General features: G+C 40.2%; 1 protein-coding gene and 1 long non-coding RNA gene across 2 annotated transcripts in view; one reads left to right on the forward strand and one right to left on the reverse strand.

Annotated features, from left to right (window-relative positions):
• Nucleotides 1-384: 384 nt before the first annotated feature.
• LOC137430227 (uncharacterized) lies at nucleotides 385-13091 on the forward strand. The gene is made up of 5 exons (XR_010985016.2): nucleotides 385-1027; nucleotides 1160-1238; nucleotides 6872-6958; nucleotides 7673-7775; nucleotides 12431-13091. It is a non-coding gene; the product is annotated as an uncharacterized LOC137430227 (long non-coding RNA).
• The window catches only part of LCMT2 (leucine carboxyl methyltransferase 2), a 93221-nt gene continuing 81513 nt past the window's right edge, over nucleotides 2273-13980 (reverse strand). The window contains exon 14 of the mRNA XM_068120928.2: nucleotides 2273-2327. Coding sequence (XP_067977029.2) covers nucleotides 2316-2327 — 12 coding nt within the window. The 3' untranslated portion in view covers nucleotides 2273-2315. The remainder of the gene's footprint in view (nucleotides 2328-13980) is intronic.

Genomic DNA, 13980 nt, shown 5'->3' on the forward strand with positions numbered 1-13980 from the left:
GTAATTTGAAGTAGTTTGTAAAAGTGGGGCCGAGTGCAGAATTAGTGTGTCAAAGGTGAAATCGAGATCAACAAGCACTTTGGTCATTGCCCCTCCCTGTATGCAAGAAAGACCTTTGACCTAAAAATGCAAACATGTGCTTTATTTACCTTAATCACTGATAAAAGAAACCTGTCTCAGGTGCTGCAGGGCACAAAGGGGCGCCGCACCCCGGAGCACACCGTCCTTTGGGAAATGGCTTCTGCTGCTTTGTGTTGAACCACACAATTAACAATAATATATATATATATATATATATATATATATATCACAACTAAACAAGGTTCGATTATTAAAAGAATACGTTGTGTTTTTAATATAATATAAACATGTTACAAAGAATACACTGCATTCTTGTGGAACCCATGACCAGTTCCGTACGATGTCAATGCAATGAAGGGAGAATCCTTCCTCCTGATCCTGATCGTTCCCAAACTGATAAACAGCCATGGTTGGAGCGTTCACTCTGGGGTGGGAGGTCGTCGGTTCGAACACCCAACCGAGTCTTTCCAAAAAGTCTTTAAAATGCTACGTGCTTCTTCCTTGCTTGACGCTCAGCATTTAAACAATGTTCCACCAACACACCACAGGTTGGCAACCATTGCGCAGGCTTGATGGGCCCAATGGCATCCTGCGTTGAAGACCCTTAGAGTCGGAAGAGACGACAGTGGGCCGTGGGGGCCTGTGAGTGTTGGGGGAGATTCTGATTGGACGTTTGCCCAAGTAGGCGTGTCTTTTGAATAACGCATTAACGCTTCTCCCAAAGTAGGAGCGTGGTAGTGACGTCACATCGTGCATATAAAGGAAGTGCAGTTTCTTGAAGGGCGAAACACAACGTGAAGGTGACCATTTTGTTATCGAGGAAGAATCAGCAACTCTTCCATCATCACCACTCCAGGCTATGGGAACCACAGCCCCGTCTTCGCTTTTCAGTCTCTGATCGATCTGCGTGTCCACAGCAAGTGCCATCAATTCAAAGTTAAAACAGGTATGTCCAGGTACAGGGTTACATTCGCGTAAAGTGTTATTCTCTAGTTATGACATTTTAATCGAGCATTCACAGAAATGATATATATATTCGTGTATTTTTGTGCTCATGCTTCCTTTGTCCTGTTCATAGGTTGGAAGAAGTTGAATAAATAAAATGTCGGCAATTCCAGCGATCGGATCCCTCCAGGCCAAGAACGACTACTACAGACGTGAGTCGACATTGAGTCCAAACGATGCATTATAATGGTTTGTTATAATTCTGTATTTAATGTAATTATTTATTAAGTGAATAATTGTGCTGCAAGCTCATGCGTGGTCACTCTTCATCTTAGTTACTCGTTTGCGGAGGACGCTTTTATTCCTTTCCTGGCATTATTCTGTGCTATACCCACCTGTCTATCATTAATTGTACTATAGGACTGTCACACATATTGTCTTACTTTTGTTTCAATATCCTGTGTATTTTTTGTGGCCAGTGCCAGATTAAGCCTTGCCAGGTCCAGGGGTAAGTAATATTTTTGGGCTGACCATAAGGTCCACTCCTGGAGCACAGGTTGTCTGAGGTTGAGTAAAGAATTTCTCGTCTCTCTGGCTTATTTAGATTTAGAGTTAAGTAAGTAAGTTTGTTTCATTTTCCTCATTAATTTTATTATATATATATATATATATATATATATATATATATATATATATATATATATATATATATATATATATGTATATATGTATGTATATATGTACACACATAAATAACTAGAGGTGAACGGGTGGGAAGCCAAAAGCAAAAAAACAATGCGGAAACTGTGAATGCTCATCCATGAAATCAATAAATTCCCCATTCCTGTGCCACCTTCAGTCAAACATCAGACATTGACAGCAGGTTCGTGAATGACTAGGGGGAAAAAAACCCCACCCAGTCGGAATGGTTCTTTTCCCAGTCAATGGTGAATGGCATATGGCGAATTCGTGAATGTCAGTTAGAAAGTAGAAACCTTCACGTCATTTCCTCATTCATATTTAACCTCAATCTCTATAATTTCATTCCAAACGACATCATTCCAATCATAAATTGATACTATAACAAAATACTGTGTTGAATCATGATTGTATTGAGATATTATTATCGAACCAGCTCATAATGGCCATGTGTTCACTTCCGGATTGGGGAGCAGGTCAGTATCGAGTCAATTTCAAAATCATAATTTTATTGAGCAACCTTGTAACTTCCTACCTATCTTACAACATCCGCTGGGACCCCAAAACGTTCCACAGAAGGTTTGGTGGGGCTAGCCCCAAAACTGAGGGAGTAGTTTGGGGACAGACGGACAGACAGACATTCCTGTTTTACAATATAGCAAATTAATTGAAATACAATCATGAACCATCTGATTTGTAAAAAAAAACAAAAAAACATCAGAAAACTCAAACAAAACTCATTACTAAGAATAATATTGAAACAATATATAATGGACAATAAGACGAACACTGTAAAGGGATATAAAAAACAACACCCAGTGGTGTGTACATCCTCCATGCTATGTGGGGGATGTGCGCATGGGGATGTACATACCATACAAAGCACAACTTCAAACACACACCGTACGAAGCGCCTCATTTGGACCTTTTTTTCATTTTCTCAGTTTTTTTTTCTGAAACAAAAAGCAAAAGTACCGGTAATCATGATAATAGCTTCTTCTTTTTTAGCCGCGTCGCAGACGCTGCTAATAGAGTGCCCTCTGCTGTTGTTGTTCTTCTTCTTCTTGTTCTTGCAGAGAAGACAAAACCTCAAAGCTCCACCCATTCTGGGAACCATAGCTCCACCCATTGTGGGAGAGGCTTCATATAAACAAATATCCACCATTTTATTAACTCGCATAGCTTTGAGGCCTGTTTTGTAGGTCCGTGGTGTCTTCCTCTCTCACACAGTTTTATTTCAAATCAAATTCGATATATCATTTCGTTTTTCACAGTCGCTAACATAGTTTTAGACTCGGTTGAAAAAAAACGAAGAAAATCCGATGAAAGTTGCCCTTTATAGAACGAAATGAATTCTCAAAGGCCTGTAACTTCAAGTCCATTGAGATTTTTTTTTTTAAATCGCGGCATGGTCAGTCATACACCGCCCGAAATAACAGACGGGAAAATGCCGAGATATATTAAAAATTCGTCCATTTGATGACAATCGTCACGATGAAATATTTAATTTATACGTCGTCACAATAATGTGGAGAGAGGAGCATAGCTTCGTTCACGTGTCGCCACATACGGGAAATTGCCGAGATATATATTTTTTAAATCGCGGCATGGTCAGTCATACACCGCCTGAAATAACAGACGGGAAAATGCCGAGATATATTAAAAATTCGTCGCCACACACGGGAAATTGCCGAGATATATTTTCACTTTGCACAAAAATAACATCAAGTAATCGAATCAATAGGAATGTCCTGTGCCTATAACATCGACGTTATAGGCACAGCTGCATCTAGGCATTGTGTAACATCGACGTGGCTTTTGTTTTAATTAAAACTTTTTGTACTTGTTTTATTACGTTCTCTAATGAGTACCAGCAGAAATGGTTTGGTACACACACAAAAAAAATGTCAGCTTTGAGTGTGCTCGTCTGCTTTCCCAAGTGCCACTCCGATTATTATTATTATTATTATTATTTTTTTAAAGTTCCTCATCTTACCATTCTTACCATTTTAAAGTTCCCATTAGATGCATATTACCATTCTCACTCCTCTCGAAGCTCTCAGAACGTCCGCTCCAGACGAGACACTTGCAGGCCGCTCTTTTATCATTCTGGACGTTGCTGAACCTCTTCTTCCTCCTTACTCGCGCGTTCTCCTTGGATCTATTTTTTTTTTCAATCTTATAAGTTATAATATAACTTGTGAATTAGTGTTTTAATTTATAAACTTGGTTTTGTGCACTTAAATTTTGAAATCACAGTACAGTACTGTACATCAGAATTATCATGGATGAATCGTACCTACACTAGCTGAGAAAACTTTCACTCAAAGGCTTCTGCTGTGGTAGTTTGGTTTAGAGCTTTCTTAGCTCCTTTGAAGTACCGGTAGGCATTTTGTTTTTTAGTTTTACACCTGCATCCCAGTTATGTGAACCTTTGATTTATAGATATTTACCCTCGCCAGAGGAGAGGGTATTGCATTTGAGTCCGTTTGTTTGTCTGTCTCTGTCTATTTGTTTGCTTGTCCGCACAGAATAAATATGATTTTCTCTGCAACCGTTGGTCCGAATGACAGGAAATTTTCACCATAGATGCACCTCCACTGTAGAATATTTTAATAATAATGATGTCATAGGTCACGTGGTGCGGGCGCCATCTTGGAAAAACCGAAAAGATTTGCACCTCTATATATCCGAAAGCGCTGAATAGAAAAAAATTGAGACATGGATCAATGTAAATAACTCTCCATGGGGAATAAAATATGATAATGATGATGTCATAGGTGCCTCCATTATGATGTCATAATTAGACAAGTACAAAACTTAATCCAATAGAGATGAAATTTCTGGAGCGTTATCTAGGGATAAATTGGTGGAGAAAAAAAAATGATGGCATCATTCACGTGGTCCGGCCGCCATCTTGGAAAAACCGAAATAGTTTGTGCCTCTATAACCTCCAAAAGCACTGCATAGAAAAAAAATTGAGACATGGCTCATTGTAAATAACTCTCCATGTGGAATGTCATAGGTGCCTCTATTACTAGTACCCGACTGCAAAGCCGCACTGAGCCGGTGAAGCCAAAGCCTCTTGCCACTATTTTACCCATCACTATGGCATCAGTAGGTTAGGTAGGTGTAGTAGGTACCGTACCTAGTTCAAAATGACACCATTTGCATTCTGGATGAGATTAAAATTTATAAAATTTCCTTCTTGATTAATTTGGTGAATTCCGTCTCAACTTCGGATATTTCCGGCCGTGAAAAACTATCCCCGATGGCCGCGAGATTTCTATAAAATAATTCTTCGTCAATTTTAGAATATTTGATGCCGTTTTCAGCCTCCGAAATAAGCTTTTTTGAAATAAGAAATGAGAAATAATAAGCTTTTTTGAAATATTTTTTCAAATGCTCAAATCTCATTGGTTCTGGTGTTTGGTGACGATTTTCGTTGAAGAAGATTTGGTTGGTCTTAAAGTATTTTAATTACAAATTAGAGGTGCATAAGATTGTGAATCAAAAAAAGACGGGTGAAACAAACTCCTATTGAACTTTTCTCAATTTTTTATGCAAACTTCCGCATCCGCAAGATTGCGGCCTCCGTGGAGCGATTTGGTTTTTGAAATATTTTTTCAAATGCTCGAATCTCATTGGTTCCAGTGTTTGGTGATGATTTTCGTTGAAGATAACCAGGGCCCATGCGGGCCCAGGGAACGAGGTTGGTCTTAAAGTATTTTAATTACAGATTAGAGGTGCATAAGATTGTGAATCAAAAAAAGACGGGTGAAACAAACTCCTATTGAACTTTTTCGCAATTTTTGTGCATACTTCCGCATCCGCAAGATGGCGGCCTCCATTGAGTGATTTGGTGCGTCAAAGCTTGGAATTCTCAAAGGATCCAGCAAAATGTGGTTTTTCAACATAATACGTACGCGTTCATTCACAACACCGGCTTCGCCGGCTATGATGTCATAATTCTACAAGTACAAAACTTCATCAGATCAAGATGAAATTTCTTGAGCGTCGTGTTGGCATACATTGGTGGTGAGGAAAAAAAGAAAAAAAAGAAGACATTGGTCACGTGGTTCGGCCGCCATATTTGTTTCAACAGAAAAGCCTTAAAAACCACTGAAGACACTGGCGAGGTCTGCAATCTCCGATGCAGAACAGAACAGATTGCCAAGTTTGGACCATGGCCTGTGTCCAGAGCTATTTTCATTTGTGAAGAGAAACTGCATAAAATCATTTTATTCACTCAATTTCTTTTGGTCCGGACAATATCTGGGGCTGGGGGAAAATGACACATTTTCCCCCATTATAATCCACCATTGTCTGTGGCCCTTGTCCAGCTCTTCATTTTCCGCTTGGTTATTTTCTTGCTCCATTTGAAGTGCACGAGGTTTCCTTTCCTCTAGTTTTTGCTGATGGTGCTCACATGGTTAAGCATAGAGGGACTACGTTGATCCCAGGCCAAGCAGAGGAGTGGATGAAGGACGTCATAGACGCACACACAATATAGCGGTGGATGGTATTAAGGAATGGAGGTGGATATTTTGAGACAGAGTTGGTCTCTGTTCCATCTCCTGAATGTCATCCATGTATGGAGATACCAGCCAACATCAGCAACTTGACACACATAAGTGCATACACTTGTCTATCCAAACACACATGAAGATGGATACTTTGAGACCTGGGAGGGCTCCGTTCCACCTTCTGAAACCCGCATATGGAAATAACAACCAACAACGCATGCACACACACACACACACACACACACACACACACACACACACACACACACACACACACACACACACACACACACACACACACACACACACACACACACACACACACACACACACACACACACACACCATTTCTGGTTGTCCGTGTCGCTGCCCCAATGTTCTCCTCTCTTGTGCCAGTGAATATTTTGCAAAATGGGTGCCTATAGGGTGATGTCACATTTCGTCTCTGTGAATCACAAGGATGTCATATCCTAGTTGGGTGCTGGGGTACACAGGTTAATAATAATAATGATAATGGTGCCAAGTGCATGGCTTGTCAACATTCCATTCTCACTGCTTGTTGCTATCTGACTGTCGTTTTTTCCTCTTTCTTCCCAATCACTCGTCATTCTCCTCATTAGGTCGTCTTAGCTCTGTCTCCAGCATATCGTCCAACAACTCCACTGGTGCCCCTGACCCCGCATGGGAATGTCACCACCCACACCCTGGTATATATGACTTGTTTTATTGCTTGTTTCAGCACATTTTATTGCATATAAACTATCGTGGATTTGCAATTGTGCAATGATAAAGAATGTACACCATAAGCTGATTGTTAAAAGATGGAAGTTGATCAACTGTCCAGGTGCCAAAACACTGAGCCATTCAGTTCAAAATTCTGAACAGTCGACTTTGTTTGTTGGATTCTATTTTATTCTCAAACCGCTGTTGTGGGGGGAGGGGAGTGGGGGAGATTGCACATCATTGTCAAAAGTGGGAAAGAAAGCATCTTGGCTCAGACCTGCCTGTGTCTTAACATGCAGACACAAACAAGATAATATGAATATCCTTGAAGATTAGACCCCTTCACATAACTTAACATGGAGCTTTTTCTTCTCTTAGCACCACATACCCTACCGCATACTACACATCTGAGTAGAACATGCTCTACGTGGTACTACCCCTCTGAGCAGCACATGTTCTACTCAGTACTACCCCCTCCGAACAGCACATGCTCTACTTTTGTGCCACCCTTTCACTTGTTGTTGTAGTAAAAGTGTTTAAACCAAAAGCTTCCCTAGCTTTATCTCTATTTGCTTATTTTTCACTGGGTGGGCATTGATCCTACATGAGTACAACACTGTTAAGTATTTTATTCTAAGGTGGATTCATGTGTACAAGGGTATATCTTTTATCTCTACCTCCTCCCATTCCTCACACAGCACTCCCAACTGTAGATTCCGGCCACTGGTGGATGAATTTCTTCTTCCATAAGCCCAACACGCAGCAAATTGCTACTTCTCCTCTTTGTGAAACAATGGAGAGGTAGTGTGTGTGTGTGTGAAGACAAGGATGTCTGTGCGTTTGTCCATTCCTTGTTAAGCTGATTGGCTGTGCGAGGCTACGTGCACTGTGGTTGGCCCCTGGCAAGATTATCTTGTAGGCTTATTAGATGCTGATATTCCAAAAAAACAAAAACATTTATGATCGGAACTCATGGCCGAAATAATTATAGTGAAATCGGGAAATAGTTCAGGAAAAAACTATTTCGTAAAAGCTGCTTTATAATTAAACAATGTGCTCCGTGGGACCAGAGGTAAAACTACCCCAAACAAGTGTTATATTCACATTCGCCATGAGTTCCCTATAACTTTCTCATCAGTGTGAAAAGACCAACAGCGACTATTAAAAGTATCATCAAATGTCGAAAGGTTTCAGTCCATCGGCGTCACAGGCGTTCTGAGGCAAACAGTGTGTGTAGGCCTCAGGCTTCAAGCCTTCCGGTCTATAGCATAATTACTTTATGGCCCATTGGAATTTGAGTCAATCCAAGCTATAAAACACTTATTATATATACTAGTGAGGTACCCGTGCTATGCACGGTTGGGAGGCCGGAACCAAACAGACAATACAGAAACGGTGAATGCTAAAGCATGAAACCAATAAATTCCACATTCCTGTAGCACCTTCAGTTGCATGTCAGACATGGACAGCAAGTTCCTGAAGGACTTCCATGAAAAACGTACCCGCTGGCGAACAAACGGGTACGTTTGTTCCATACCCAGTCAATGGCGAATCTGCATATGGCGATCCGTGAATTCACGTTTAGAAAGTAGAAACCGTCACGGCATTTCGTCATTCACTTGAACTCGATATGTCTTTTTTCATTCTAAACAGCATAACTCCAATGAATATAATGAAATAACATTAATATAAAAAATAAAATTTTAACAACATTTGTGACATAAACAAATATTTAAATCCTGATCTGAAGTTCTGTACGGTTGGGTGAATACAATTACGAATTTAAAATCGTAATTGTATTCACTCAATTTCAATCATCAATTGATACTTTAACAAAACGATTAACACGATTAACGCTTAACGATTTAACATTACGATTGAATGACGGTTGTATTTGGATATTATCAAACCCGCGCATTGCCATCATCTGTCCACTTCCGCATTCGCGGCAGGTTCATAATTGTCATCAAAATCTAAACGGTATTTGTAGAATTTCAATAAAAGCCACATCACTGTTCATATCGGTAAATATTATTCCATCGTTTTTGGAAAAACTGGAAAATTGGAAAACTTGGAAAACTTGGAAAAACAATATAGCCTATTTTGCTCCCAGGGGTCCCAGGAATACCCACCCAAAATATCGTTGTGATCGGTTGAGCCGTTTTTGCGGTACCTTCGAACGGACGACGGATGGACATTTGGTGAATTATAGTAAGATGCATAAATAATAGTCACGTGAAAAAGTATGTACACCCCATGTAAAGTTTTGACTTTTTCAACATATTTCAACATACAGCTATTTGATCTTCATTTCAACAATATTGATGGATAAAGGTGACATAATATAACAAATATCATGAAATATTTACATTTTGTAGTCCATTGTATAATTTAAATAAAGAAAAATGCAAATTTCGAATGTGGAAAAAGTAAGTACACCCCGACATTTATCACTACTTCAAATACCTAAAATTAGAATCAGGTGCACCAGCTCAGGTGCAAATGATTAGAACATCGATAGAGAGGATCTTGGAGGAACCTGTCTTATTTAAACCTCAGACATTTAGTTTGGTTTGCTCTTTGTTGTTGAAGTGTGCGGCGTCACCATGCCTAGATCAAAAGAGCTCTCTGAGGCCTTCAGAAAGAAGGTTATGGATGTCCACGAGTCTGGGAAGGGATTAAAAAAGATCTCCAAACAATTTGAAGTCGATCATTCGACTTTCCGGAAGATCATCTACAAGTGGAGAAGATTCCAAACAACTGCCAACTTGTTCAGGCCAGGCCGCCCCAGCAAGTTCAGCTCGAGTGCAGACAGCAAGATGCTGAAAGAAGTCTCTAAGAACCCCAGAATGTCATCACGGGACCGACAGCTAGCTCTTGCCACTGTTGATGTCAAAGTGCATGAGTCTACCATTAGAAAGAGGCTGCACAAATTTGATCTTCATGGTAGGTGTGCCAGGAGGAAACCTTTGCTGTCCAGAAAGAACATCAGGGCAAGACTAAAGTTTGCCAATGAACACCTAGGCAAAGACCAGCACTTCTAGAACAATGTGCTCTGGACAGATGTCAAAGGTAGAGCTATTTGGCCACAGTACCAGAAGACATGTTTGGCGAAAACCAAAGACAGCATTTGACCACAAGAAGCTGATACGAACTGTAAAGCATGGTGGTGGAAATATTATGGTTTGGGGCAGCTTTGCTGCATCAGGGCCTGGGCAGCTCACCATCATATAATCCACTATGAATTCTTCATTGTACCAGAGGGTGCTTGAGGATAATGTGAGGCCATCTGTCGGAGAGTTGAAGCTCAACCGAAGGTGGAACTTGCAACATGACAATGACCCTAAACATACCAGTAAATCCACCAAGGAATGGCTGAAAAGAAAGAAATGGAGGGTTCTGGAATGGCCAAGTCAAAGCCCGGATCTAAATCCCATCGAGATGTTGTGGGGGGGATTTGAAACGAGCTGGGCATGCAAGAAACCCCTCAAACATCGCACAGCTGAAAGAATTCTGCATGGAGGAGTAGGCAAAAATTTCTCCCAGTCGATGTCACAGACTGGTAGACAGTTATAAGAAATGCCTACTTGAGGTTGTTTCTGCCAAAGGGGGCAATACCACCTATTAGAGCCAAGGGTGTACTTACTTTTTCCACATGCGAAATTTGCATTTATGTTTATTTAAATTATACAATGGACTACAAAATGTAAATGTTTCATGATATTTGTTATATTATATCACCTTTATCTCTCAATATTGTTGAAATGAAGATCAAATAGCTGTATGTTGAAATATGTTGAAAAAGTCAAAACTTTACATGGGGTGTACTTACTTTTTCACGTGACTGTATATGCATATAATATTATATACAAGCTATATTTTACTTAAACTTTACTTACACTTACACTTACACATTAAAAAAAAAAAAATAGGAAATTAATGTGTCTGTGCTTGTACATCACCCACATTCTTTTTATTATTATTTCTGAAGCAATCGAGGCTGTGCTTAAACAAAGTAAGTTTGTGCATTTCGCATTTACGCCTGAAGCGCACCAAATAAATCTCGCCCAACGTTTTGACCATTCATATTTAGAATCCCATTTCGTCCCATTCCCTCATTGCAAATATTTAATCGGATGTCATCCATAACTTTGTGTGTATAATCCTCTGTTTTGCAGAGTTTTGCAAACCCGTCATGGTTGTATCCTCGGCTTATTAAAAGCTGATTTTTTTTATTTTGATTTTATTACTGGCCAGGGCCCCCAGGAGTGATATTTTTGGATTTGGATTCTACTTTTTGTATCAACTTTTGTTGCTTCTGTGAACGTCATTGCATGTTCTGTTCTTTCTCTTTCTGAGTTTCTTTGAATGTCCGCACACTACGACATCTTCTTTCACTGGCAATGTATTTCGCTCCCAAAAACGTCTGCTTGCGGTTTTGAACTCTAACTCCTGCCCTGTACCATAACCCGATTATTTACTGTTGGAAAAGTAATCATCGATTTATTTGGTATAAAAAAAAAACCATTGGCATGGTTACGTATTCTGTTCGAACACGTGAAGTTGAGTGGGGAAGAGAGAGGATTGGGGAGGGAGAGGACATTGGGGGAGGGATAGTGGGGACTGGGGAACGAAGAGGAGTCAGGGTTGTGTGGAGGAGAGAGGGAGGGGGATCTTGTGCTAGGTTTTCCCGTCACTTGGGACGGTACTCTTCCTAGTGGACAGATATACTTAAATGTTGGAGTTCATTTGGCTTTCCAATTCTTTAACTCATTCTATTTGGTCCAACTTTTCCTCATTTAAGTTTTCCATGACTTCCCTGTGTTTATCACACCATTGGACAGAATGTTGCTCGACTTGCTTTTGAAATAGTCTGATAAATACCAGTGTACATGTTAATTTGAGGTGGGGGTTTCAGGGTGGGAGATTGAGGTGAATTAGTGGGGAAGGATGAAAGAAAAAGCAGTGTTTGCAAGAAGAGGATGGAAAGATGTCGGATGGCTCCACATTCTTCGCCTGCACGGTGTAACTTGGCATGAACGTTAATCTTGTGGTTTCGCCATAAAGTTTACACACAAGTAGTTGGCTACTCATCCGCTGCAAAAGGTTCATCTATCACGATGGGTTATCTTTCAGTATCATGGCACGTCCAGTTCATCTTGCACCAAAGAGTTAAATTAGCACCACGCTCCACCATCCAAGGTTTATTTGGCACTAGTTTGTGTTTTCCACCATAAAAGGGTCAACTCTCTGCTGGTGGATCATCTTGCACCGGAGAGGGTGCTTCCACTTCCCCCATGGTGAAACCATTTTGAGAATGTCAAGGGGGGGGGGGGGGGGAGGGGTAGGTTAGGATAGGGTGTTAATATTCTTGGATGCTCGAGGTTTTCTACGGCAGAGTAATGTTTTTTTTGGCAAACGCAGTTTCATTCTCCATTTCTGCATTCTCCCAACAGCACAGACCTCTTGAAAAAACAAGTTTCGTTGGTCAAGGCGTCCGACGAGAAAGTATGAGTGAAGAAGATTCTCCTCATGTCCACATTATGCTTGCGGTGCGAATAGATTTGTTGGGCAGAAACGTGTTACAGCTTTGCCAAACCGTGCTGATATAAATAAAGAATTTAATTGTCTGGTTACTTGATACAAATTTGTGATATTGTTAAAAAGCTGGGGGTCAGTCGGATTTTATTTTTTTTATAATTGTTTTTTTTATATAAAAAAATTTTTTTTTTCATTCTTCAAGATTTTCTCCACAAAGTTCTTGATAAATCCGCCCGGTGGAGTGTGGAATGTTTTGCCATCTAATTTTTGATGTATGCCTTTGATCCGGTGATTGTAACTTATTTATATTTATCAGCACGGTGAAATGAAATGGCGTAATCGTATGTGAACCCTCGGGTGACGGCGCACCTGAGAGTACGAAGAAATTACATTGTTTGCTCAAATGCATCGCCAAATTTGTGATTTTTTTTTTTTTTTTAAATCAATTCTGTATGTCAATTCTATTGTCAATGTATCAGAGCAAATGTATTTTACTTATTGAAATGTACAGCTTGGGTTGTGGTCATTTTGTAATGCATCTTATTGAAGTGCACATTAAACTTCGAAAATAACCAAGTTTTGTTTTTCTTTAAATTGAAGGTGTGTAAAATCTTCCCCTTTGCTCCCCCATCCAATGTGCTTCATCCTCATGAATTTCCATCCTAAGCTAACCCTAACCCCATACTTGCACACGATGGCTACTACTCCCACTTTACTGTGCCCACTTATTCCCACCTTCATTAACTTTTTTTTTTTTTTTTGGCCCAAGTCTTTCACAAATGGGTCAGCCAGGACTGAAGTTTGACTGAAGGTGCAATAATTTGTTCAGGGTGCAGGTGATAACTCGCCTACTCTTCAGGAAGGACGTGTGAAGAATGAAGACGACGTGAAGAATAGCATCTTCAACATCTACTAGCTAGAGCTATCAGATGGGTCGACCAGTTTAATGCCCTTCTCATGGATGGCTCGCACGCATTGCCTCGCCCTGCATGTGAAACACCAGGGTGATAGTTTATAGCCATGTCGATATTTGATCGTGGATATAAACATCTCGGAAGCTAGTGTGAGTACCTCTGGGCTATCATGCCACTTCTGACACACTCAACACAACAGATGATGAGATATCCACAATGGTCTGAGACTCCAACGATTATCCTCCAGGGCTTAAACCGGTTCATTATTCATGACGTTCAAACAACCAACAAATACTTTAATATATGCCAACTCGTATCAATAGCATGAGAGATTTGTGCCCATCGTCAATTTTTCTCAGACATGGCCAAACAGATCTTTTCAAACTTTCAATGTGGATTGATGTTTTTAAAATCGAGCTGGATAGTTAAACCAGCAACACATGGCCGATATTTCTCTTGGATGAAAGCCATACGTGGAATTCGAGCAATGTTTAACTATCCCTTTAATTATTACAAAAGAGGATTTGGAGGCTGGCGCAGCTGCGTGACAA

This window comes from Myxine glutinosa, chromosome 6 (assembly GCF_964187855.1).
Source record: "Myxine glutinosa chromosome 6, kmMyxGlut1.1, whole genome shotgun sequence".
In the NCBI taxonomy this organism is placed as follows: domain Eukaryota; kingdom Metazoa; phylum Chordata; class Myxini; order Myxiniformes; family Myxinidae; genus Myxine; species Myxine glutinosa.